Raw genomic sequence first — 27,625 nt, 5'->3', positions numbered from 1 at the left:
GAAGAGCTGTATCTGGCAAAATGTGTTAACGCCAAACTGCTGCAGTTAATGCAAGACGTGCCCCTTCCAGAAAGCTTTGGGAACTCTCCCCCAGAAGGGAGACAACCAGAGCATTCGATAGCTGGAAGCCCTCCTGTTATCCAAACGGGAACAAGCACGGCCAGACCGCAACACCACAGCCAGATGTTAGGGTGAGCTGCGTGAAGAAGCCACGGGAATTAAGGGGCTCAGCAGTTGGCAGGCTCGGGGCACGGCAATTATTTGAGGTTGGTTACAGAACACGCTGCACAGCTGCTGCCAGTAGCAAGTACAGCACAAAAAGGAAAGTACTCTGTTAACGCTTCGTTAGGGATTTGGGGTTTTTTGGTTGGTTGGTTTTGGTTTTTTTTGTTCGTTTCTTCATGGTAAATTATCTCTGCTGTGCTTGTGACTTCAGATGACGCAGTATTTAAGACCCCAAATGACATTGCTCCACATGCCTATTCTCACTCTAGAATGCTGAATTCCGTCCCGTTCCCCAGCACTTACCTGGAGCAGCTCTTTTGCAGAACCTCTTTTTTCCACGTCCATTTCAAGACAGCGATTTAGGAAGTCTCGGAATATGGGTGAAAGCTTTTCTGGATTCTGCAGTTCCGGAGTCCCGTTAGTAGCAATGAGATACAGGGCCTAAAGCAAAGCAAGCACCAAAGAAACAGGAGGTTACGAAGGTCAGACTCCAGCTGCAGATTACAGAGGCACCCATTTTTCCTCTCCCTCCCCACAGTTCAATGGGGAAAAACAAAACCAAAACAAACCCTTATCACGGTGACTAATAAATGCTTAAGTTTCAGCAAAGAGAGGAGCTGCCAGCCCTATTTTTATGTGGATGGGATCCAATCCTTTCTTGCTTTACCCTCGTAATCTGGGTTTGGATCCTGCAGCCCTCTCAAGGGATTAAGAGGACAAAACCAGCAGTCCAGACTGTGTTTACAGAGGGAAGTTGGCTGGCACAGCTCTGCCAGTGCTCGACTCCTGCAATAACTATATCCTCATGGGAAGGTACCCCTGAAGAAACAGGAGGCTTTCTTCTCTCGATACTTTGCCCAAATGCACAAGGCCTAAAAAGTCAATACTCTAAAGATGCAGTTGGTCCTTTACAAAAGATGGCCAGTAGGTTCTCAAGCAGCACTTAACACCCTACAGAAACAAGTGGAGTCGTTTTGCTGCTGCTTGGGAATGAAGAATTCTCTAAGAATCAGGAAATTCAGAATTCATCCACTGCAAAATTTTACTATTAAAAGAAAATCGCTAGATGCCTTTTAAAAGGAAACAGACATCTGGCAGAGGCCTTCTGAGCTCACTGCTCATCACATCTCAAGGTAGAGGTCTGATAGCCTGGGAACTGCAACAAGTTAAGTTAAATGAGAGCAAAGCACCCCGTTGCTTAGCCATCCTCATTTAACTCCATACCAACTTTTTCCTTTCGCATTTCTTCACTGCTGCGCTTCTCTCCCAAAATCATCTCCAGTAAAAGAGGTGGAAACAAGTTAAACAGAATTGTTCTAGATCCCTTCGTCCTGTTTAGCTTAGAAAAAAAGCCATAAAACTGGCTTACACCAAGAACAGCCGCATTCCTACAAACTGATAGAATTTCCCCTTTCATTAAAGAATACGAAGGGAAAGACACCAGCAGGGGCAAAGCCTGACTAAAGGCTTGTTAAACCTGGAGCTTTACTGGGAGCATGCAAAGAGGAACAATGCACCAGCAAGAAAAAGCCCTGTTTATAAAAGAGTAATGTGGTATTCTTTGAATTCAAGGACAGCTCTCTTCCCCACTCACAAGGATTTAAGAAGCCGGGCACTCTGGGGCCAGAAGGTGCCCCTATCGGCCTCTCCAGAAAGGGGGGAATTATGGATGCACCACATCATTAACTCAGACCCTACCTGAAGGTCTGCAACAGGAACAGCCTGTGCCCTCTGCCACCCAGAACCAGTCATGGCTTCTAACTTAAATGACCACAATCTTCTCACTACAGCATCTAAGGAGACGTGTAGCTGCATGTGATGAAACCACAGCGGAGGTTCACCTGCCTCCTCCAGAGCCCAGGTTAACCAGCAGGCTCAGCGAAGGCCTGAGGGCAAAAAAAAGGCACTCGCTTACTCTCAGGGGGTTTTCATTGAGGTAGGGGGGTTCTCCTTCGATCATCTCGATGGCCATTATCCCCAGTGACCAGATGTCCACTTTGGGCCCGTAGGCTTTTCGTGTCACCACTTCAGGCGCCATCCAGTACGGGGTCCCCACCATGGTGCTGCGCTTGCTCTGTTCGGGAGTGATCTGGGCACAGAAGCCAAAGTCAGCTGGAAAAGCAAAGAAGGAGGGAAGAAAAAGTTAGAAATCAGCAGGTTTCTCCAAAAACAACACGTACTGATGCCAATGCTGTGGTACAAGCTAGCCTGTTGCACTGCCTGCTACATTGCTGCTGCAAAGGAGGCCCTGGTTTTGTGGTTAACAAGGTGTTCAGGAGTAAGCTTCTAAATCTGACTCGCTGAGGCCATCAACATCACAGAGCTGCTCACTTGTCGATGTGATGTGATGGTGATCAGTAAAGAGCTGTACATGGATGCTGTGAAACGTGGCAGTGCAGCATTTGGCAGCTGTAATACACTGTGTAACACATGCTCTCAAGCCTGTTCCTGGGTCTGTGAAAACAGAAACCAATGCCCAGTCTGTCCTCCCTCCACCCACACCCACCAGCATTATCTGGTCGTATTTTCAGTCCCAGAGATAGTATTTCCCCAGAAGATGTACCATCTCTCAAACACGATTTGCTTTCTAGAGCAAATACTGTGTTCAGAATAAATTTAAGTACCTAATTTGGTACTTATTATTTTCTTTGAGAAGACAGAAAGCTGGAGAGCCTTCCTGTGGAAATTGCTTGGCCCTGTCTTATTTGCATTTGACTTTCCAAAAGATCACAGAATAATAGAATCATAGGAAAATTAAGGTTGGAAAAGCCCTCCAAGATCACCTGGTCCAACCATCCCCCTACAAACAATGTCACCCACGAAACCACGTCCCCAAGCACCACGTCCAACCTTGCCTTGAACACCCCCAGGGACAGGGACTCCACCACCTCCCTGGGCAACGCGTCCCAATGCCTGACCGCTCTTTCTGAGAAGAAACGTCTCCTAATTGTTTTAATTGGTGAAGAGTAGCACTCTTTGTTCAATTCTTTGTTTTAATTGTTGAAGAGTAAGGGCATGACGTTTCCATTTTTCCACTCACCAGTGACATCACCCGACTGCCAGGACTTTTCAACTGTGATGGAGAGCGGCTTGGCAACCCCATCAGCCAGTTCCCTCAGGACCCTGGGATTCATGTCACCAGGTCCCATAGACCTGGACCTGTTTACATTCAGCAGGTGGTCTCGAACCTGCTCTTCACTTACCGTGCGTGGGACTTTGCTCCCCCAGCCTCCACCTACAGGTTCAGGGAAATGAAAGACTTGGGAAGCCCATCTACCAGTGCAGACGGAGGCAAAGAAGTTGCTGAGTACCTCAGCCTTCTCCGTGTCTGTCGTTACCAATTACTCAGGTATAGAAACTCACTCCTAATATAAGAAATTAGCCACCTCTAATCGCTTCCACACTACTATTTTCACCCCTCAGTTTATTTTCACAAATGTTAAAGGCGCATGGTGGCCCCTGGGGACTCCTCCTGTCAGCCCAGCGCAGCAGCCCGAAGGGAGCTGGGTCCTCTCTTGTGCTCTTCCTCGAGGCTCTGTGCAGAGGGGCTGACACCTCTCGCACAAGGGCTGGCGGGTGGGAAAGAAACACGCACACAAGCCCTGAATATCAGCAAGAGTTCTTTATTGCCAGGTGTTTGGTGGCTCCAAGCTAATGCCTGGGATGGAGCCTGCGCGACGAGGAGTAGGGAGCTCGCCGGGCCCTGCTGCGTAGCTACCGGTGTTCTCTCATGGCACGCAGCAGAGAGCTGCCGGGGTAGTCCCAGGTCTGATGTGGCCGAGGTGGATCCACTTCCATGGGTTCCTCCGCCTCTTCTTGTGGATCCACCTCCATGGGCTCCACGGTGTCAGGCAGGAGGACAAGCCAGTCCTTGCCTGGGACTGCCCACACGGGATGCCTCCCATCAGCTGTGTTCTCCGGCCAGGGTGCCGAACGAGGGGGTCGCCCAGTTCCATTGCCTGGTCCCATGCCACTCTCCACTTGATATTCATTCGTGGGTTTCACGCCGCCATCTCTTTTACGGCCACGGCTGGGTCCCTCGCTGCGATCTGGCCGATGGGCACGCCTCTGCTCCCCACGGCTCTCCGCATCACGCTCCCGTCTTCGCTCCACACCACCACTGCACCTCTGGTTAGGCCCAGGCCCCCTGCTGCTGGATGTCTGAGGGGCCGGCCTGTTCCCCGCATCGCTGCGGTGCCAGTGATATCTCCAATAATCGTCTCTGGGCCGGGCAGCAGACTTCCCCCAGGCACTGATGTCTTTTGTGCCGCAGGTGCTGTCCCTCTGCCCATGAGACATCTTTCTCCCATTAGCTGCCATCTTCTCGGTGCTTCCTCAGATCGCTTCGCGGTCCTCACACCGAGGAGGGCTGCCGCTCGCCTTGCTCCTTTCTCTGGCCTTCCTCCTGCCGCTTACGCTGGCTCTCAGAGGACCGAGTCGCTGAGCAAGTGGCGGGCCAGCGGCAGGGGGCCTCTTTTATAGGGCCCGGGGCAAAGGCGTGACAGCGGTGGCCACTGTGACCTCAGCAAAGCTCTGTGATGGAGTGGCCCGTGCGAGGCCAAAGGCGGCTGCGTTGGGAGAGGCCTGGAAGATGCCCTCATGTGGACAAGGAGGAGGGCTGGGGGGGCTGAGGGGCCCCTTTTCTGGGGCTGGCTCCCCCCCAGGCCATTTGGCTTGACAGAGAGAAAGGCTGCCCCATGCAATCCTGCCTCAACCCATTTTTTCTCCCCATCTCCAAGGCTTAGAATCTCTGGTTAACAAAAGAAAACTCCATCAACAAAACCAAACCAGACCCATTCAAAAGGCTAAAGCGGTCACAGCTGAAGTACCCATCTTCAGGAGATCTTTGATCTGTTTGAGGGCAGCACAGCCCCAGGAATTGGAGGGGAGCAGCCAGGTTAAGCCCGGCAAGCTCACGGAGTTCAAGCTCTAAATTCTCCCAAAAGATGAGCCTCGGGACCAAAACTTGGGACCCTTCTGGGCAATAAAAATCAGGGATGCAGGAAAAACATCACTTATATAAAGTGCAGCAGTTTTCCCTGAAGCATGCGATAATAACCCTCTCTTCCTCTCTTGTACCTACCAGCGTATTGCCTCTGCTCCTGCTCATTCCCCCCACTTCGCTCCCAAATAATAAGACCCTGCAGAACTGTTCCCACCAGTGAAAACGCTAAATTTAGGTATGAAAAAGTAAAAGTTTAAAGATCCAGGGCAGGTTTTGTGTGTCCCAGTGCATATTTAGCCTTGGGACACCCCTCTGAGATAACCACAGGTACATTTCCCTCCCGTGCAGGTGGAAAAAAAAGGCAGCAGTGGGATGAGAGGACTGGGGTTGGGAAGCATTTTGCAGCCACGAGGTTTCAACCAGGACCTCTGCAGAAGCTCCTCTCCTTTGCCATGGGACTAAAATAAAATAAAATAAAATAAAATAAAATAAACACTCAAGTAATGGTGTTGAGGGAAATACTGGCAGAGCCACCAGCCCCGTTACCACTTTTTCAGGCACTTTTGGGGTACGTTACCAGGCCCTCCGGTCTGCCTGGTGCCCGGCTTTGTGAAGTTTCACGAGGGGAGCAGCAGGATGCAGGATGACACAGTTTGGCTGCCGGGCTCTCGTGGGACAAGGACATGGACATGGGATGCACATCGCAGCAGTGCCACCACCAACTAGTTTGCCAGCTCCCCCTTCCAGACGTTCCCTTTTCTTCCAGCTCCCCCTCCGACGTGGGGCTCAGCACCCAAATGGCTTGTGAGAGCTCGGCAGGGCTCCCAGCGCCAGGAGGCTGAGCTGGGAAAGTCCTCTTCACGTTAGGCTTGGTTTCTTGGACTTCCAGCACCCAGCTCTGCCCTACAGCCACAAGCGGATAAAATCCTACAGCAGGGGGCTTGTGGGGGCACACGTGTCCTCCCCTTAATATTCCTTAACCCAAGCTGGGACGAGGCACTTGCACAATTATGTAGGTGATAAACTCCTGCTCTTGTCATCAGCCTCACCCTACTGACCCCACATGTAAAAGTGATGCTGGGGAGGGCAGCTTTAGGGACCGATCCCAAATCCTCCCCCGTTTCCTCCTCTGCACCTGGAGCCGCAGACACCAAGCTCTGCCTGGGGAGACAACAGGCAACCAGGAGGGTCCATTTCACCACCTGCCTCCTCCTCTTCCTCCTCAAGCTGGGCTCTACATCCTGCTTCCACACTGGTGTTTCTCAGAGCATTAATGACTTCCAAACAGGTGAAAATAAGCAGTAGAAATCACACTTTCTGCATCAGCTTTCAGTGTAAAGTCACTTTGCTCTATCAAGTAAGATCTAATTAAAACAGATCAGAGAAACACAACTCCTTCAAGCACCCCCCCATTCATTTCTGCAAGCGTCATTGAAACAAAGGGGAGGAGAAGCAGGTCATTCATTCAGGTTTTATTTAAGGTTTCAGCTTTGCTTCCTAAATGGCTGAGCTGACCCTAACAAACCGGGCACTACCGGAGAGTTACACCAAGGCAGTACAAAGAAAGAGAAACACGTTTTCCAGCTGATTTTAAAACGGCAAATGCCCTTGTTATTTCCCAGCAGGACAAGACACACAGACATCTGGCAGCAGGTCAGATTAGCTCCAGCTCACTTAGCACGGGTTGTTGCTCAAAGACATAAGGCTCAGTCCTCACTCTGAGCACCCCTTCATTGCACAGGAGCCCCCCGCTCCTTCCTGCTCCCAAACAGGATGCCTCAATCCACCGCAGGCTGCTCCAGCACCCTCCAAATTTCCTCAGCAGTTGGGAAACTGAGCTTTTACCTTTTGCTTCCACCTACACCTGCAACCATCCTCTTCCTCAGACCAACACCATCCTCTGTTGCCCTCCCACCCCTTTCCTGGGGGCATCCATTTCGGCTGCAAGTTTCCATCGCTGTTCTGCCACCAGCGGCAGCTCCCTGCTTCTCCAAGACCCCAGCCTTGATGCTGAGAGCTGTCATTAGCAGCAAACCATGAGATCCGCCCTAGGACATTATCTGTATGCTCAATCCAGTGTGTTTACAGCCCCAAAATACATCCACATGTTCTCTATTACTATCAAAATAAGCCACTGAAAAGTCTCCGTATTTTATGCTAGGGAGACAAACAGACTCAGCCTTCACCTTTGACAGCTTCCATATGAAAGATGCTGGGGAATCTGTAAGCTCATAATTAAGAAAGGCGTTCAAATACGTACCATTCTTCTTGGACTTTGGGCTGGACCTTTCACTGCCAGCTGAGCTCAGCAAACTTGAAGTACCAGCAGCCTACAGGCCACTTCAGCCCATCCTTGCATGGTAAATATCATCTGGTGATACCAACCCGTGATACCTTGAGACAGACACGTTAGGATACTAACGGAGATCTCAGCTCAGAAGCGATCTCAGCTCAGCCAGCCCCTCTCACCCAAACTCTTGGCCCCACTGAACTTAAATCAATCATTTGTTTAAATAAAACCTAGGGCTACAGTAACACAACTCCATATCAGCTCTTTAAATATAAGAAGCTTGAAATGCACCAGCTGCTTCTTAAATACGACAATCTTCAGTGCTTTGGAAAAAAAAGAGATGAGTTTTACCTTCCGCCACCACCAGGAGCTCTGGGAGCTGTAGCACATTGTGCCATTTCGGCACCTAACCTGATGGGGTTGCTGAGGATCCCATAAAAACAAAGCAGGTTTTCAGGATGGATAGTCAAACAACTGAATATTTCATGTTCTCATATAGAAGAGAGAATCTAATAATCAAATAAATAAGGGCTGTGATTAAAAATGGTTCAGACTCAGTGAAATTAGTTCATGCAGTAGGTATATTAAAAATATATATTAAAAAATGCCACCAAATCAGTTCTCTTGTTGGAATTTGCTTTCACATCCCAGCAGTAAGGATGCACTCAGAAAAAAAAAAAAAAGAAAAAAAGAAAAGCCACAGAGGAAAATTTTAAGTCAGACACTTGTGCTAACAGCTCTCTGTAGTGACCAGAAAGTGCTGTAAGAGGCTATGCAGAAGCTGCCACCAGTGCTGAAGCTGGGCGATGCCCAGATGAACCTAAGAGTAGAGAAAAGGATCCATATCTCAGAAAAAAATATATACCTCATTCTCCTAAGCTAACTAAATTTTATTTATTTTTTTAAGATTTCTGAGAACGTGAAAACATGATGTGTCTGTTAACTTGGAATTGGGGCTAGGTACAAAGTAGCAAGTCAAACTCTTTCGCATCATAGACAGGTAAAAAATAAAATAAAACAGATGACATGTCTACAGTCACTGTCTTACAGCTTCCCAGTGCATAGCTCTCAGTCCTTACCAAACCAGTAAGGACCAATTCACAGCTGAAGTCAATGAGACAGAAGCACATCACAGGCTTAAGAATGGGGAGAAACAGTCACTCCTGCAGATTCCTTTCCAATAGGCAACAGAGAATCCAGCAGAGTAACTTAAATACAAGTCACCCTTTTTACCATTTTTCCTCCTGCAGAAAAATAAGCTCACGGATTTGCTCGCAGGTAGGGCACATCTGCATTACCACTCTCATCTCAAAGGGGTGTCAAGGATGGAGTGGGAAGGGAAGGCGAAGGGAAGTCAGCAACATTCAATAAATTCATGGATCAGGTTTAATCCTGTGCTGTCCAAAAAAGTCAATTGGTGGGTCGGTAAAACCAGAGCCACATTAGATTTTAGACCTAGTGAGCTCTAGCCCATCATTCCTTCCACCGCACACATGGCATTTTGAGACTTGCATAGAAAATAAAACCAAACTCCTCACCAAAGAGAATTATCCGAGGGCAGTGGCCTTCCCTTTCCCGATCTCCACCCCAGCCCCAAGCAGAGGAGCTCATCAAGAGATCAGGTCCCCCCCAGGGCTGGCAGCTTTGCTGCTCTGCCCAAGGAATTCATCTTGTAAGGGGAAATTTTTCATATTACATGAAGATGAAGAATATATACAAGGGGAGGAAGGCAGAAGATTTGGCAATGGGCTTCAGACATTACAGCCTCACGTCAGACAGTGGCCACCCTGTAGCCTGAAGGATGGGAGAAGACACCAAAAAAGCAAGGGACCTTACAGGCTTTATCTACGCCTGTAAAACCAGTGCAAGGGCTGTCACGTATCGCAGAGTGAATGGGGAAAAATATATGTATATATTTCAATCACAAGCCCAGGGCAGGGAGGAAAGGACTGATCCAGCAGCAGGTGTCAGCAAGAAGCAGGAATGAGTTTCTGTGCAACACAAGTGCTTTGGGGAGAGGAGAACTGGATTAAACTCACCCTGGAAATGACCAAAGCGATACGTACAGAGAAAGCAAGATCTTTTATCCGTTCCCTCTGTGTGCAGTTACTCCTCTTCAGAGCCACTCGCTATCCCACAGGACTACAGAAGCTTGTATCACTTAATGCATCGCTTGTAAGCACCCAGTGACGATAACATGAAAACCCATCCCATCCGACAGAGCTGTCTGGTGACAGTGAATTCTCCAACCCTCCCTCAGCCCCGAGTTAAGAAATGCAGCAGTCCTTTTATTAAAAATCAGGATACAGTTCAACATAACGCCAGTGTTTACACCCGATCTCTCTAGTAGTTCCAGGATCGCTGTTGTTTTACATATCATTAGCAACCAAAGGAGTCAGTAGCATAAAGATATCAGTTCACTCGCTCATTTCAAAAAAAAAATAAAATGAATGCCCCTATGCTTCCAAGGAAACACTGTCCATGATCAGTTTGTTTTCTGTTGGCCTTGGTCTAAGAAGCAAGAGTTTTCACCATCATCTTGCAGGCAGATCTTATCTTCCTAAGAGCAATTGTTCTGTTTGCTTTCTCTTACAGGGCAGGTCTCCACGAAGCCTGACAGCACTAATAAAATAACCCTAAAAGAAATCCCAGTTGATTTTTCCTGTGATTTTTCTAGAAATATCAGAACTATTTGAAAGCTGTTTAATTACTTGAGTTGAAACGAAAGTGTGCGGGGAAGGACCTTGATTCACACAATTTGGCAAAAAGATCACGACTTGTCCAACAGCTGCAAGAAGCACACACAGGCTTTCTCCTTGCTCCCCCGAAGCATCCAGCGGTGCTGCGGGAGGGCTGCATGGTCCTGCCCTCATTCCCCTTCCAGTTGTTTTAGCTGTTCCGATTGCTGCTGCCTGCTTCCTTCCCTCCTCAAGTCATCCAAAGCAGAGAGCAGCCTCAGTGCTGGAAGAGCAGCTTGGCAAAAGCAGGAGGAGTCCAGCCAGCAGAAGATTTACTTTATTAAGATAAACATGGTCTAAAGGCTCCACATTATCTTTAAAAATAAACACAGTAAGAAATACGAAAACAAACTGGCTTTGCTACGGGTAGGTCAGGTTCAGATGTTCTCAGAAGATCTTCCCAGCCATAAAATATACCCTTCCCCTACCGTGCCCATCAAGGAGGATGGAAAGACAGTTCACTACGCAAGATCAGCAGCGTACCTGTTGCGTGCCCTCCCACATTCAGCAAACGATACATCTGCTACCCTTCAAGGCAGATCAAAGTTTTAAGAACACCCCTGTGAAGGAGGAGCGGGAGGGGACAGGGACAGGTAATTCGGTTTCTGTAGGGAACATCTAAAAGGCTTGACACGACGGCTGTGCTGGCTCCCCCGCTTTAATGGTTGTTCTTTGCTGCTTCTTTAGCAGCAAGAATCAGAGGAGTGAGACTAGAAAGAGGCTTTGCAATTTTCAGGAACTGGTGCTAGGAAGAGGAAAAAGGAAAAAAAAAGGTTACATTTCTCAGAACATGTCCCAAAAGCCTGGTGTTTACACAAAATATCAGGACCTAGACCTGTATGAACTCCAACAACCTCCAAGCAGGCGAAACAAAAAAGGCACGATGAGCAAGAAAGTTCACCGTGACTTTTGGGCCTCACCTGAACTGATAAAGATCTTTGCACCCAACACATCCTAATTTCTCCAATGTTTATACACTCTCAAGACCAAGCAAGTTCTCCCAGGAAATAAATTCATGCAAAATCTACAGTGAAATTCTTTGTGGAAGGGAGGTGTAAGTAAAAGCAACCTGTGCAGTTCCAAAACATTGCACAGGGCTTCCTGCAGCAATCATCTCTCCATTCTTCCTTTCCTGTCACCACAGATCTGCTGAAAACATTGCCTTGGCCTTCTAAAGCTATTAGAAATTTTCAGAACAGCTGGGACTGAGGAGCACAGCAGGGAATTCACAACAGGACCAGTCAGGCCATCTCCTATACCAGGTGCTCTGTTCTGTTAAACAATATTGATTATCGAGCACGCAACAAGCAGTAGGTGGTGTCACAAAGTGCTTCTTGCAGCACATGTGGTGTTTGTTTCGGGGGCAAGGTTTAAAACATAACATCTGGAACAGAGGAAGAAGTTTTCCCTGTGTTCAGGGTTAAGTGGAAAGCTTGCAATACTCCAGCCTCGCAGAGAAAGTCTAGGTTGGGGACAGAGACTGACACAAAACAGCTAATCAGACGAGTGGAGGCATGAAGCCCACAAGCCGTTCAGAAAACCCAAAATAATTAAGTCCCCCAGGACTTCTGAGCACCAGAAGGGATCAACCACCCAATCTGAACACACTTCAGAGGTGGAAAAATCCGAGGCCAAAAGGTAAAGGCAGGCAGAAATGCTGCAGTCCCAATGTTCTCCTGCCCCAAGGAACACAACCCTGCTGCTGTCTGATACTCTGGAGCTGGCAAGTCCAGGAGAAAAAGTCAGCTTTCATCTACTGCCATTCTTTCTGCCGGTGATTAATGCTTCATTAGTGTCTCAGAAAGGCAGCAGCACTCCCAAAGCTGAACCCAGTAGACAAACTAAAGGAAAGAAAGGAACACCAAAAAAGAGACAACTGTCTCACAGTCGACATCTGAGGGCCCCATCATCACCGATTTATTTTACAAAGAGATGAAGCACATTTTCCACCCCCGTGGGAGGTCTGACAAAAGGAAACACATGAACACTCCTCATCTGTGTTGGTAAAAAGCCTGGCAGCTTCGTCCTTCACTTTCACCACGAGTCCAGACAAAGACACCAGGTTTTCAGTGAAATAACTGAGGATTTCTCACAAGCTTGGTTCCATCACCTCTGCAGGAAGAGCTGTATCTGGCAAAATGTGTTAACGCCAAACTGCTGCAGGTAATGCCAGACGTGCCCCTTGCAGAAAGCTTTGGGAACTCTCCCCCAGAAGGGAGACAACCAGAGCATTCGATAGCTGGAAGCCCTCCTGTTATCCAAATGGGAACAAGCACGGCCAGACCGCAACACCACAGCCAGATGTTAGGGTGAGCTGCATGAAGAAGCCACGGGAATTAAGGGGCTCAGCAGTTGGCAGGCTCGGGGCACGGCAATTATTTGAGGTTGGTTACAGAACACGCTGCACAGCTGCTGCCAGTAGCAAGTACAGCACAAAAAGGAAAGTACTCTGTTAACGCTTCGTTAGGGATTTGGGGTTTTTTGGTTGGTTGGTTTTGGTTTTTTTTGCTCGTTTCTTCATGGTAAATTATCTCTGCTGTGCTTGTGACTTCAGATGATGCAGTATTTAAGACCCCAAATGACATTTCTCCGCGTGCCTATTCTCACTCTAGAATGCTTAATTCCGTCCTGTTCCCCAGCACTTACCTGGAGCAGCTCTTTTGCAGAACCTCTTTTTTCCACGTCCATTTCAAGACAGCGATTTAGGAAGTCTCGGAATATGGGTGAAAGCTTTTCTGGATTCTGAAGTTCCGGAGTCCCGTTAGTAGCAATGAGATACAGGGCCTAAAGCAAAGCAAGCACCAAAGAAACAGGAGGTTACGAAGGTCAGACTCCAGCTGCAGATTACAGAGGCACCCATTTTTCCTCTCCCTCCCCACAGTTCAATGGGGAAAAACAAAACCAAAACAAACCCTTATCACGGTGACTAATAAATGCTTAAGTTTCAGCAAAGAGAAGAGCTGCCAGCCCTATTTTTATGTGGATGGGATCCAATCCTTTTTTGCTTTACCCTCGTAATCTGGGTTTGGATCCTGCAGCCCTCTCAAGGGATTAAGAGGACAAAACCAGCAGTCCAGACTGTGTTTACAGAGGGAAGTTGGCTGGCACAGCTCTGCCAGTGCTCGACTCCTGCAATAACTATATCCTCATGGGAAGGTACCCCTGAAGAAACAGGAGGCTTTCTTCTCTCGATACTTTGCCCAATTGCACAAGGCCTAAAAAGTCAATACTCTAAAGATGCAGTTGGTCCTTTACAAAAGATGGCCAGTAGGTTCTCAAGCAGCACTTAACACCCTACAGAAACAAGTGGAGTCGTTTTGCTGCTGCTTGGGAATGAAGAATTCTCTAAGAATCAGGAAATTCAGAATTCATCCACTGCAAAATTTTACTATTAAAAGAAAATCGCTAGATGCCTTTTAAAAGGAAACAGACATCTGGCAGAGGCCTTCTGAGCTCACTGCTCATCACATCTCAACGTAGAGGTCTGATAGCCTGGGAACTGCAACAAGTTAAGTTAAATGAGAGCAAAGCACCCCGTTGCTTAGCCATCCTCATTTAACTCCATACCAACTTTTTCCTTTCGCATTTCTTCACTGCTGCGCTTCTCTCCCAAAATCATCTCCAGTAAAAGAGGTGGAAACAAGTTAAACAGAATTGTTCTAGATCCCTTCGTCCTGTTTAGCTTAGAAAAAAAGCCATAAAACTGGCTTACACCAAGAACAGCCGCATTCCTACAAACTGATAGAATTTCCCCTTTCATTAAAGAATACGAAGGGAAAGACACCAGCAGGGGCAAAGCCTGATTAAAGGCTAGTTAAACTTGGAGCTTTATTTGCAAATAAATATTGTAAATAAATAAAATTTATTATTTGCAAATAAATAAAATTCTTTAATGCAAATAGGAACAATGCACCAGCAAGAAAAAGCCCTGTTTATAAAAGAGCAATGTGGTATTCTTTGAATTCAAGGACAGCTCTCTTCCCCACTCACAAGGATTTAAGAAGCCAGGCACTCTGGGGCCAGAAGGTGCCCCTGTCAGCCTCTCCAGAAAGGGGGGAATTATGGATGCACCACAGGATTAACTCAGACCCTACCTGAAGGTCTGCAACAGGAAGAGCCTGTGCCCTCTGCCACCCAGAACCAGCCATGGCTTCTAACTTAAATGACCACAATCTTCTCACTACAGCATCTAAGGAGACGTGTAGCTGCATGTGATGAAACCACAGCGGAGGTTCACCTGCCTCCTCCAGAGCCTAGGTTAACCAGCAGGCTCAGCGAAGGCCTGAAGGCAAAAAAAGGCACTCGCTTACTCTCAGGGGGTTTTCATTGAGGTAGGGGGGTTCTCCTTCGATCATCTCGATGGCCATTATCCCCAGTGACCAGATGTCCACTTTGGGCCCGTAGGCTTTTCGTGTCACCACTTCAGGCGCCATCCAGTACGGGGTCCCCACCATGGTGCTGCGCTTGCTCTGTTCGGGAGTGATCTGGGCACAGAAGCCAAAGTCAGCTGGAAAAGCAAAGAAGGAGGGAAGAAATAGTTAGAAACCAGCAGGTTTCTCCAAAAACAACACGTACTGATGCCACAGCTGTGGTACAAGCTAGCCTGTTGCACTGCCTGCTACATTGCTGCTGCAAAGGAGGGCTGGTTTTGTGGTTAACAAGGTGTTCAGGAGTAAGCTTCTAAATCTGACTCGCTGAGGCCATCAACATCACAGAGCTGCTCACTTGTCGATGTGAAAGCTGGTGATCAGTAAAGAGCTGTACATGGATGCTGTGAAACGTGGCAGTGCAGCATTTGGCAGCTGTAATACACTGTGTAACACATGCTCTCAAGTCTGTTCCTGGGTCTGTGAAAACAGAAACCAATGCCCAGTCTGTCCTCCCTCCACCCACACCCACCAGTATTATCTGGTCGTATTTTCAGTCCCGGAGATAGTATTTCCCCAGAAGATGTACCATCTCTCAAACACGATTTGCTTTCTAGAGCAAATACTGTGTTCAGAATAAATTTAAGGACCTAATTTGGTACTTATTATTTTCTTTGAGAAGACAGAAAGCTGGAGAGCCTTCCTGTGGAAATTGCTTGGCCCTGTCTTATTTGCATTTGACTTTCCAAAAGATCACAGAATAATAGAATCATAGGAAAATTAAGGTTGGAAAAGCCCTCCAAGATCACCTGGTCCAACCATCCCCCTACGAACAATGTCACCCACGAAACCACGTCCCCAAGCACCACGTCCAACCTTGCCTTGAACACCCCCAGGGACAGGGACTCCACCACCTCCCTGGGCAACGCGTCCCAATGCCTGACCGCTCTTTCTGAGAAGAAATGTCTCCTAATTGTTTTAATTGGTGAAGAGTAGCACTCTTTGTTCAATTCTTTGTTTTAATTGTTGAAGAGTAGGCGCATGACGTTTCCATTTTTCCACTCACCAGTGACATCGCCCGACTGCCAGGACTTTTCAACTGTGATGGAGAGAGGCTTGGCAACCCCATCAGCCAGTTCCCTCAGGACCCTGGGATTCATGTCATCAGGTCCCATAGACCTGGACCTGTTTACATTCAGCAGGTGGTCTCGAACCTGCTCTGCACTTACAGTGGGTGGGACTTTGCTCCCCCAGCCTTCACCTACGGGTTCAGGGAAATGAAAGACTTGGGAAGCCCATCTACCAGTGCAGACGGAGGCAAAGAAGTTGCTGAGTACCTCAGCCTTCTCCGTGTCTGTCGTTACCAATTACTCAGGTATAGAAACTCACTCCTAATATAAGAAATTAGCCACCTCTAATCACTTACACACTACTATTTTCACCCCTCAGTTTATTTTCACAAATGTTAAAGGCGCATGGTGGCCCCTGGGGACTCCTCCTGTCAGCCCAGCGCAGCAGCCCGAAGGGAGCTGGGTCCTCTCTTGTGCTCTTCCTCGAGGCTCTGTGCAGAAGGGCTGACACCTCTCACACAAGGGCTGGAGGATGCGAAAGAAACACGCACACAACCCCTGAATATCGGCAAGAGTTCTTTATTGCCAGGTGTTTGGTGGCTCCAAGCTAATGTCTGGGATGGAGCCTGCGCGACGAGGAGTAGGGAGCTCGCCGGGCCCTGCTGCGTAGCTACCGGTGTTCTCTCATGGCACGCAGCAGAGAGCTGCCGGGGTAGTCCCAGGTCTGATGTGGCCGAGGTGGATCCACTTCCATGGGTTCCTCCGCCTCTTCTTGTGGATCCACCTCCATGGGCTCCACGGTGTCAGGCAGGAGGACAAGCCAGTCCTTGCCTGGGACTGCCCACACGGGATGCCTCCCATCAGCTGTGTTCTCCGGCCAGGGTGCCGAACGAGGGGGTCGCCCAGTTCCATTGCCTGGTCCCATGCCACTCTCCACTTGATTTTCATTCGTGGGTTTCACGCCGCCATCTCTTTTACGGCCACGGCTGGGTCCCTCGCTGCGATCTGGCCGATGGGCACGCCTCTGCTCCCCACGGCTCTCTGCATCACGCTCCCGTCTTCGCTCCACACCACCACTGCACCTCTGGTTAGGCCCAGGCCCCCTGCTGCTGGATGTCTGAGGGGCCGGCCTGTTCCCCGCATCGCTGCGGTGCCAGTGATATCTCCGATAATTGTCTCTGGGCCGGGCAGCAGGCTTCCCCCAGGCACTGATGTCTTTTGTGCCGCAGGTGCTGTCCCTCTGCCCATGAGACATCTTTCTCCCATTAGCTGCCATCTTCTCGGTGCTTCCTCAGATCGCTTCGCGGTCCTCACACCGAGGAGGGCTGCCGCTCGCCTTGCTCCTTTCTCTGGCCTTCCTCCTGCCGCTTACGCTGGCTCTCAGAGGACCGAGTCGCTGAGCAAGTGGCGGGCCAGCGGCAGGGGGCCTCTTTTATAGGGCCCGGGGCAAAGGCGTGACAGCGGTGGCCACTGTGACCTCAGCAAGGCTCTGTGATGGAGTGGCCCGTGCGAGGCCAAAGGCGGCTGCGTTGGGAGAGGCCTGGAAGATGCCCTCATGTGGACAAGGAGGAGGGCTGGGGGGGCTGAGGGGCCCCTTTTCTGGGGCTGGCTCCCCCCCAGGCCATTTGGCTTGACAGAGAGAAAGGCTGCCCCATGCAATCCTGCCTCAACCCATTTTTTCTCCCCATCTCCAAGGCTTAGAATCTCTGGTTAACAAAAGAAAACTCCATCAACAAAACCAAACCAGACCCATTCAAAAGGCTAAAGCGGTCACAGCTGAAGTACCCATCTTCAGGAGATCTTTGATCTGTTTGAGGGCAGCACAGCCCCAGGAATTGGAGGGGAGCAGCCAGGTTAAGCCCGGCAAGCTCACGGAGTTCAAGCTCTAAATTCTCCCAAAAGATGAGCCTCGGGACCAAAACTTGGGACCCTTCTGGGCAATAAAAATCAGGGATGCAGGAAAAACATCACTTATATAAAGTGCAGCAGTTTTCCCTGAAGCATGCGATAATAACCCTCTCTTCCTCTCTTGTACCTACCAGCGTATTGCCTCTGCTCCTGCTCATTCCCCCCACTTCGCTCCCAAATAATAAGACCCTGCAGAACTGTTCCCACCAGTGAAAACGCTAAATTTAGGTATGAAAAAGTAAAAGTTTAAAGATCCAGGGCAGGTTTTGTGTGTCCCAGTGCATATTTAGCCTTGGGACACCCCTCTGAGATAACCACAGGTACATTTCCCTCCCGTGCAGGTGGAAAAAAAAGGCAGCAGTGGGATGAGAGGACTGGGGTTGGGAAGCATTTTGCAGCCACGAGGTTTCAACCAGGACCTCTGCAGAAGCTCCTCTCCTTTGCCATGGGACTAAAAATAAAATAAAATAAAATAAAATAAAATAAAATAAAATAAAATAAAATAAAATAAAATAAAAACACTCAAGTAATGGTGTTGAGGGAAATACTGGCAGAGCCACCAGCCCCGTTACCACTTTTTCAGGCACTTTTGGGGTACGTTACCAGGCCCTCCGGTCTGCCTGGTGCCCGGCTTTGTGAAGTTTCACGAGGGGAGCAGCAGGATGCAGGATGACACAGTTTGGCTGCCGGGCTCTCATGGGACAAGGACATGGGCATGGGATGCACATCGCAGCAGTGCCACCACCAACTAGTTTGCCAGCTCCCCCTTCCAGACGTTCCCTTTTTCTTCCCCCTCCGACGTGGGGCTCAGCACCCAAATGGCTTGTGAGAGCTCGGCAGGGCTCCCAGTGCCAGGAGGCTGAGCTGGGAAAGTCCTCTTCACGTTAGGCTTGGTTTCTTGGACTTCCAGCACCCAGCTCTGCCCTACAGCCACAAGCGGATAAAATCCTACAGCAGGGGGCTTGTGGGGGCACATGTGTCCTCCCCTTAATATTCCTTAATCCAAGCTGGGACGAGGCACTTGCACAATTATGTAGGTGATAAACTCCTGCTCTTGTCATCAGCCTCACCCTACTGACCCCACATGTAAAAGTGATGCTGGGGAGGGCAGCTTTAGGGACCGATCCCAAATCCTCCCCCGTTTCCTCCTCTGCACCTGGAGCCGCAGACACCAAGCTCTACCTGGGGAGACAGCAAGCAGCCAGGAGGGTCCATTTCATCATCTGCCTCCTCCTCTTCCTCCTCAAGCTGGGCTCTACATCCTGCTTCCACACTGGTGTTTCTCAGAGCATTAATGACTTCCAAACAGGTGAAAATAAGCAGTAGAAATCACACTTTCTGCATCAGCTTTCAGTGTAAAGTCACTTTGCTCTATCAAGTAAGATCTAATTAAAACAGATCAGAGAAACACAACTCCTTCAAGCACCCCCCAATTCATTTCTGCAAGCGTCATTGAAACAAAGGGGAGGAGAAGCAGGTCATTCATTCAGGTTTTATTTAAGGTTTCAGCTTTGCTTTCTAAATGGCTGAGCTGACCCTAACAAACCGGGCACTACCGGAGAGTTACACCAAGGCAGTACAAAGAAAGAGAAACACGTTTTCCAGCTGATTTTAAAATGGCAAAGGCCCTTATTTCCCAGCAGGACAAGACACACAGACACCTGGCAGCAGGTCAGATTAGCTCCAGCTCACTTAGCACGAGTTGTTGCTCAAAGACATAAGGCTCAGTCCTCACTCTGAGCACCCCTTCATTGCACAGGAGCCCCCCGCTCCTTCCTGCTCCCAAACAGGATGCCTCAATCCACCGTAGGCTGCTCCAGCATCCTCCAAATTCCCTCAGCAGTTGGGAAACTGAGCTTTTACCTTTTGCTTCCACCTACACCTGCAACCATCCTCTTCCTCAGACCAACACCATCTTCTGTTGCCCTCCCACCCCTTCCCTGGGGGCATCCATTTCGGCTGCAAGTTTCCGTCCAGCCCCTGCCGGCATCGCTGTTCTGCCACCACCGGCAGCTCCCTGCTTCTCCAAGACCCCAGCCTTGATGCTGAAAGCTGTCATTAGCAGCAAACCATGAGATCCGCCCTAGGACATTATCTATATGCTCAATCCAGTGTGTTTACAACCCCAAAATACATCCACATGTTCTCTATTACTATCAAAATAAGCCACTGAAAAGTCTCCGTATTTTATGCTAGGGAGACAAACAGACTCAGCCTTCACCTTTGACAGCTTCCATATGAAAGATGCTGGGGAATCTGTAAGCTCATAATTAAGAAAGGCGTTCAGATACGTACCATTCTTCTTGGACTTTGGGCTGGACCTTTCACTGCCAGCTGAGCTCAGCAAACTTGAAGTACCAGCAGCCTACAGGCCACTTCAGCCCATCCTTGCATGGTAAATATCATCTGGTGATACCAACCCGTGATACCTTGAGACAGACACGTTCGGATACTAACGGAGATCTCAGCTCAGAAGCGATCTCAGCTCAGCCAGCCCCTCTCACCCAAACTCTTGGCCCCACTGAACTTAAATCAATCATTTGTTTAAAGAAAACCTAGGGCTGCAGTAATCCAGCTCAATATCAGCTCTTTAAATATAGGAAGCTTGAAATGCACCAGCTGCTTCTTAAATACGATATTCTTCAGTGCTTTGGAAAAAAAAGAGATGGGTTTTACCTTCCACCTCCACCAGGAGCTCTGGGAGCTGTAGCACATTGTGCCATTTCGGCACCTAACCTGATAGGGTTGCTGAGGATCCCTTAAAAAGGAAGCAGGTTTTCAGGGTGGATAGTCAAACAACTGAATATTTCATATTCTAATATAGAAGAGAGAATCTAATAATCAAATAAATAATTAAGGGCTGCGATTAAAAATGGTTCAGACTCAGTAAAATTAGTTCATACTGTAGGTATATTAAAATATATTTTAAAATGCTACCAAATCAGTTCTCTTCTCTTGGAAGTTGCGTTCAAATCCCAGCAGTAAGGATGTTCTCAGAAAAAAAAATAAGAATTATTAAGTCAGACACTTGTGCTAACAGCTCTCTGTAGTGACCAGAAAGTGCTGTAAGAGGCTATGCAAAAGCTGCCACCAGTGCTGGAGCTGAGCGATGCCCAGATGAACCTAAGAGTAGAGAAAAGGATCCATCTCTGGACAAAAAAAATGTATCTCATTCTCCTAAACTAACTACATTCTTTTATTTATCTTTTTATTCAAGATTTCTGAGACCATGAAAACACGATGCATCTGTTAACTTGGAACTGGGGCTAGGCACACAGTAGCAAGTCAACTTTCTCATCACAGGTTGGTAAAATAAAAACAGGAGAAGATGACATGTCTACAGCCGCTGTCTTACAGCTTCCCAGAGCACAGCTCTCAGTCCTTACCAAACCAGTAAGGACCAATTCACAGCTGAAGTCAATGAGACAGAAGCACATCACGAGCTTAAGAATGGGGAGAAACAGTCACTCCTGCAGATTCCTTTCCAATAGGCAACAGAGAATCCAGCAGAGTAACTTAAATACAAGTCACCCTTTTTACCATTTTTCCTCCTGCAGAAAAATAAGCTCACGGATTTGCTCGCAGGTAGGGCACATCTGCATTACCGCTCTCACCTCAAAGGGGTGCCAAGGATGGAGTGGGAAGGGAAGGCGAAGGGAAGTCAGCAACACTCAGTACATTCATGGATCAGGTTTAATCCTGTGCTGTCAAAAAATGTCAATTGATGGGTCAATAAGACCAGAGCAACATTAGATTTTAGATCAAGTGAGATCTAGCCCATCATTCCTTCCCATCTACCCCACGCATGGCATTTGAGACTTGCACAGAAAATAAAAGCAAACTCCTCACCAAAGAGAATTATCCGAGGGTAGTGGCCTTCCCTTTCCCGATCTCCACCCCAGCCCCAAGCAGAGGAGCTCATCAAGAGATCAGGTCCCCCCCAGGGCTGGCAGCTTTGCTGCTCTGCCCAAGGAATTCATCTTGCGAGGGGAAACTCTCCATATTACATGAAGATGAAGAATGTATACAAGGGGAGGAAGGCAGAAGATTTGGCAATGGGCTTCAGACATTACAGACTCACGTCAGACAGTGGCCACCCTGTAGCCTGAAGGATGGGAGAAGACACCAAAAAAGCAAGGGACCTTACAGGCTTTATCTACGCCTGTAAAACCAGTGCAAGGGCTGTCACGTATCGCAGAGTGAATGGGGAAAAATATATGTATATATTTCAATCACAAGCCCAGGGCAGGGAGGAAAGGACTGATCCAGCAGCAGGTGTCAGCAAGAAGCAGGAATGAGTTTCTGTGCAACACAAGTGCTTTGGGGAGAGGAGAACTGGATTAAACTCACCCTGGAAATGACCAAAGCGATACGTACAGAGAAAGCAAGATCTTTTATCCGTTCCCTCTGTGTGCAGTTACTCCTCTTCAGAGCCACTCGCTATCCCACAGGACTACAGAAGCTTGTATCACTTAATGCATCGCTTGTAAGCACCCAGTGACGATAACATGAAAACCCATCCCATCCGACAGAGTTGTCTGGTGACAGTGAATTCTCCAACCCTCCCTCAGCCCCGAGTTAAGAAATGCAGCAGTCCTTTTATTAAAAATCAGGATACAGTTCAACATAACGCCAGTGTTTACACCCGATCTCTCTAGTAGTTCCAGGATCGCTGTTGTTTTACATATCATTAGCAACCAAAGGAGTCAGTAGCATAAAGATATCAGTTCACTCGCTCATTTCAAAAAAAAAATAATAAAATGAATGCCCCTATGCTTCCAAGGAAACACTGTCCATGATCAGTTTGTTTTCTGTTGGCCTTGGTCTAAGAAGCAAGAGTTTTCACCATCATCTTGCAGGCAGATCTTATCTTCCTAAGAGCAATTGTTCTGTTTGCTTTCTCTTACAGGGCAGGTCTCCACGAAGCCTGACAGCACTAATAAAATAACCCTAAAAGAAATCCCAGTTGATTTTTCCTGTGATTTTTCTAGAAATATCAGAACTATTTGAAAGCTGTTTAATTACTTGAGTTGAAACGAAAGTGTGCGGGGAAGGACCTTGATTCACACAATTTGGCAAAAAGATCACGACTTGTCCAACAGCTGCAAGAAGCACACACAGGCTTTCTCCTTGCTCCCCCGAAGCATCCAGCGGTGCTGCAGGAGGGCTGCATGGTCCTGCCCTCGTTCCCCTTCCAGTTGTTTTAGCTGTTCCGATTGCTGCTGCCTGCTTCCTTCCCTCCTCAAGTCATCCACAGCAGAGAGCAGCCTCAGTGCTGGAAGAGCAGCTTGGCAAAAGCAGGAGGAGTCCAGCCAGCAGAAGATTTACTTTATTAAGATAAACATGGCCTAAAGGCTCCACATTATCTTTAAAAATAAACACAGTAAGAAATACGAAAACAAACTGGCTTTGCTACGGGTAGGTCAGGTTCAGATGTTCTCAGAAGATCTTCCCAGCCATAAAATATACCCTTCCCCTACCGTGCCCATCAAGGAGGATGGAAAGACAGTTCACTACGCAAGATCAGCAGCGTACCTGTTGCGTGCCCTCCCACATTCAGCAAACGATACATCTGCTACCCTTCAAGGCAGATCAAAGTTTTAAGAACACCCCTGTGAAGGAGGAGCGGGAGGGGACAGGGACAGGTAATTCGGTTTCTGTAGGGAACATCTAAAAGGCTTGACACGACGGCTGTGCTGGCTCCCCCGCTTTAATGGTTGTTCTTTGCTGCTTCTTTAGCAGCAAGAATCAGAGGAGTGAGACTAGAAAGAGGCTTTGCAATTTTCAGGAACTGGTGCTAGGAAGAGGAAAAAGGAAAAAAAAAGGTTACATTTCTCAGAACATGTCCCAAAAGCCTGGTGTTTACACAAAATATCAGGACCTAGACCTGTATGAACTCCAACAACCTCCAAGCAGGCGAAACAAAAAAGGCACGATGAGCAAGAAAGTTCACCGTGACTTTTGGGCCTCACCTGAACTGATAAAGATCTTTGCACCCAACACATCCTAGTTTCTCCAATGTTTATACACTCTCAAGACTAAGCAAGTTCTCCCAGGAAATAAATTCATGCAAAATCTACAGTGAAATTCTTTGTGGAAGGGAGGTGTAAGTAAAAGCAACCTGTGCAGTTCCAAAACATTGCACAGGGCTTCCTGCAGCAATCATCTCTCCATTCTTCCTTTCCTGTCACCACAGATCTGCTGAAAACATTGCCTTGGCCTTCTAAAGCTATTAGAAATTTTCAGAACAGCTGGGACTGAGGAGCACAGCAGGGAATTCACAACAGGACCAGTCAGGCCATCTCCTATACCAGGTGCTCTGTTCTGTTAAACAATATTGATTATCGAGCATGCAACAAGCAGTAGGTGGTGTCACAAAGTGCTTCTTGCAGCACATGTGGTGTTTGTTTCGGGGGCAAGGCTTAAAACATAACATCTGGAACAGAGGAAGAAGTTTTCCCTGTGTTCAGGGTTAAGTGGAAAGCTTGCAATACTCCAGCCTCGCAGAGAAAGTCTAGTTGGGGACAGAGACTGACACAAAACAGCTAATCAGACGAGTGGAGGCATGAAGCCCACAAGCTGTTCAGAAAACCCAAAATAATTAAGTCCCCCAGGACTTCTGAGCACCAGAAGGGATCAACCACCCAATCTGAACACACTTCAGAGGTGGAAAAATCCGAGGCTAAAAGGTAAAGGCAGGCAGAAATGCTGCAGTCCCAATGTTCTCCTGCCCCAAGGAACACAACCCTGCTGCTGTCTGATACTCTGGAGCTGGCAAGTCCAGGAGAAAAAGTCAGCTTTCATCTACTGCCATTCTTTCTGCCGGTGATTAATGCTTCATTAGTGTCTCAGAAAGGCAGCAGCACTCCCAAAGCTGAACCCAGTAGACAAACTAAAGGAAAGAAAGGAACACCAAAAAAGAGACAACTGTCTCACAGTCGACATCTGAGGGCCCCATCATCACCGATTTATTTTACAAAGAGATGAAGCACATTTTCCACCCCCGTGGGAGGTCTGACAAAAGGAAACACATGAACACTCCTCATCTGTGTTGGTAAAAAGCCTGGCAGCTTCGTCCTTCACTTTCACCACGAGTCCAGACAAAGACACCAGGTTTTCAGTGAAATAACTGAGGATTTCTCACAAGCTTGGTTCCATCACCTCTGCAGGAAGAGCTGTATCTGGCAAAATGTGTTAACGCCAAACTGCTGCAGTTAATGCAAGACGTGCCCCTTCCAGAAAGCTTTGGGAACTCTCCCCCAGAAGGGAGACAACCAGAGCATTCGATAGCTGGAAGCCCTCCTGTTATCCAAACGGGAACAAGCACGGCCAGACCGCAACACCACAGCCAGATGTTAGGGTGAGCTGCGTGAAGAAGCCACGGGAATTAAGGGGCTCAGCAGTTGGCAGGCTCGGGGCACGGCAATTATTTGAGGTTGGTTACAGAACACGCTGCACAGCTGCTGCCAGTAGCAAGTACAGCACAAAAAGGAAAGTACTCTGTTAACGCTTCGTTAGGGATTTGGGGTTTTTTGGTTGGTTGGTTTTGGTTTTTTTTGTTCGTTTCTTCATGGTAAATTATCTCTGCTGTGCTTGTGACTTCAGATGACGCGGTATTTAAGACCCCAAATGACATTGCTCCACATGCCTATTCTCACTCTAGAATGCTGAATTCCGTCCCGTTCCCCAGCACTTACCTGGAGCAGCTCTTTTGCAGAACCTCTTTTTTCCACGTCCATTTCAAGACAGCGATTTAGGAAGTCTCGGAATATGGGTGAAAGCTTTTCTGGATTCTGCAGTTCCGGAGTCCCGTTAGTAGCAATGAGATACAGGGCCTAAAGCAAAGCAAGCACCAAAGAAACAGGAGGTTACGAAGGTCAGACTCCAGCTGCAGATTACAGAGGCACCCATTTTTCCTCTCCCTCCCCACAGTTCAATGGGGAAAAACAAAACCAAAACAAACCCTTATCACGGTGACTAATAAATGCTTAAGTTTCAGCAAAGAGAAGAGCTGCCGGCCCTATTTTTATGTGGATGGGATCCAATCCTTTCTTGCTTTACCCTCGTAATCTGGGTTTGGATCCTGCAGCCCTCTCAAGGGATTAAGAGGACAAAACCAGCAGTCCAGACTGTGTTTACAGAGGGAAGTTGGCTGGCACAGCTCTGCCAGTGCTCGACTCCTGCAATAACTATATCCTCATGGGAAGGTACCCCTGAAGAAACAGGAGGCTTTCTTCTCTCGATACTTTGCCCAAATGCACAAGGCCTAAAAAGTCAATACTCTAAAGATGCAGTTGGTCCTTTACAAAAGATGGCCAGTAGGTTCTCAAGCAGCACTTAACACCCTACAGAAACAAGTGGAGTCGTTTTGCTGCTGCTTGGGAATGAAGAATTCTCTAAGAATCAGGAAATTCAGAATTCATCCACTGCAAAATTTTACTATTAAAAGAAAATCGCTAGATGCCTTTTAAAAGGAAACAGACATCTGGCAGAGGCCTTCTGAGCTCACTGCTCATCACATCTCAAGGTAGAGGTCTGATAGCCTGGGAACTGCAACAAGTTAAGTTAAATGAGAGCAAAGCACCCCGTTGCTTAGCCATCCTCATTTAACTCCATACCAACTTTTTCCTTTCGCATTTCTTCACTGCTGCGCTTCTCTCCCAAAATCATCTCCAGTAAAAGAGGTGGAAACAAGTTAAACAGAATTGTTCTAGATCCCTTCGTCCTGTTTAGCTTAGAAGAAAAGCCATAAAACTGGCTTACACCAAGAACAGCCGCATTCCTACAAACTGATAGAATTTCCCCTTTCATTAAAGAATACGAAGGGAAAGACACCAGCAGGGGCAAAGCCTGACTAAAGGCTTGTTAAACCTGGAGCTTTACTGGGAGCATGCAAAGAGGAACAATGCACCAGCAAGAAAAAGCCCTGTTTATAAAAGAGTAATGTGGTATTCTTTGAATTCAAGGACAGCTCTCTTCCCCACTCACAAGGATTTAAGAAGCCGGGCACTCTGGGGCCAGAAGGTGCCCCTATCGGCCTCTCCAGAAAGGGGGGAATTATGGATGCACCACATCATTAACTCAGACCCTACCTGAAGGTCTGCAACAGGAACAGCCTGTGCCCTCTGCCACCCAGAACCAGTCATGGCTTCTAACTTAAATGACCACAATCTTCTCACTACAGCATCTAAGGAGACGTGTAGCTGCATGTGATGAAACCACAGCGGAGGTTCACCTGCCTCCTCCAGAGCCCAGGTTAACCAGCAGGCTCAGCGAAGGCCTGAGGGCAAAAAAAAGGCACTCGCTTACTCTCAGGGGGTTTTCATTGAGGTAGGGGGGTTCTCCTTCGATCATCTCGATGGCCATTATCCCCAGTGACCAGATGTCCACTTTGGGCCCGTAGGCTTTTCGTGTCACCACTTCAGGCGCCATCCAGTACGGGGTCCCCACCATGGTGCTGCGCTTGCTCTGTTCGGGAGTGATCTGGGCACAGAAGCCAAAGTCAGCTGGAAAAGCAAAGAAGGAGGGAAGAAAAAGTTAGAAATCAGCAGGTTTCTCCAAAAACAACACGTACTGATGCCAATGCTGTGGTACAAGCTAGCCTGTTGCACTGCCTGCTACATTGCTGCTGCAAAGGAGGCCCTGGTTTTGTGGTTAACAAGGTGTTCAGGAGTAAGCTTCTAAATCTGACTCGCTGAGGCCATCAACATCACAGAGCTGCTCACTTGTCGATGTGAAAGCTGGTGATCAGTAAAGAGCTGTACATGGATGCTGTGAAACGTGGCAGTGCAGCATTTGGCAGCTGTAATACACTGTGTAACACATGCTCTCAAGCCTGTTCCTGGGTCTGTGAAAACAGAAACCAATGCCCAGTCTGTCCTCCCTCCACCCACACCCACCAGCATTATCTGGTCGTATTTTCAGTCCCAGAGATAGTATTTCCCCAGAAGATGTACCATCTCTCAAACACGATTTGCTTTCTAGAGCAAATACTGTGTTCAGAATAAATTTAAGTACCTAATTTGGTACTTATTATTTTCTTTGAGAAGACAGAAAGCTGGAGAGCCTTCCTGTGGAAATTG

General features: G+C 48.0%; 1 protein-coding gene across 11 annotated transcripts in view; it reads right to left on the bottom strand.

Moving 5' to 3' along the window:
• PAK1 (p21 (RAC1) activated kinase 1) overlaps window positions 1-27,625 on the bottom strand; it is an 805,686-nt gene that overhangs the window by 549,999 nt on the left and 228,062 nt on the right. Inside the window, exons 14-16 of one of the 11 annotated variants that reach the window (XM_083821756.1) lie at window positions 14,509-14,705; window positions 12,845-12,982; window positions 9,732-10,943 (exon numbers count right to left, since the gene is read on the bottom strand). The exons of 8 other annotated variants lie outside the window; for them this stretch is intronic. In XM_083821756.1, the coding sequence (XP_083677882.1) occupies window positions 10,857-10,943; window positions 12,845-12,982; window positions 14,509-14,705 (422 nt within the window). In that variant the 3' untranslated portion in view covers window positions 9,732-10,856. Of the gene's footprint in view, window positions 1-528; window positions 667-2,140; window positions 2,338-9,731; window positions 10,944-12,844; window positions 12,983-14,508; window positions 14,706-22,136; window positions 23,341-25,240; window positions 25,379-26,852; window positions 27,050-27,625 lie in introns of those variants that run through there. 2 more of the 11 variants (XM_083821763.1, XM_083821752.1) reach the window with 2 other exon arrangements.

The sequence above is a fragment of the Anser anser genome (assembly GCF_964211835.1).
Source record: "Anser anser genome assembly, chromosome: 1".
NCBI classification, from domain to species: domain Eukaryota; kingdom Metazoa; phylum Chordata; class Aves; order Anseriformes; family Anatidae; genus Anser; species Anser anser.
Note: the sequence above shows the minus strand (reverse complement) of the source record. Positions and strands in the feature narration are given on the sequence as shown.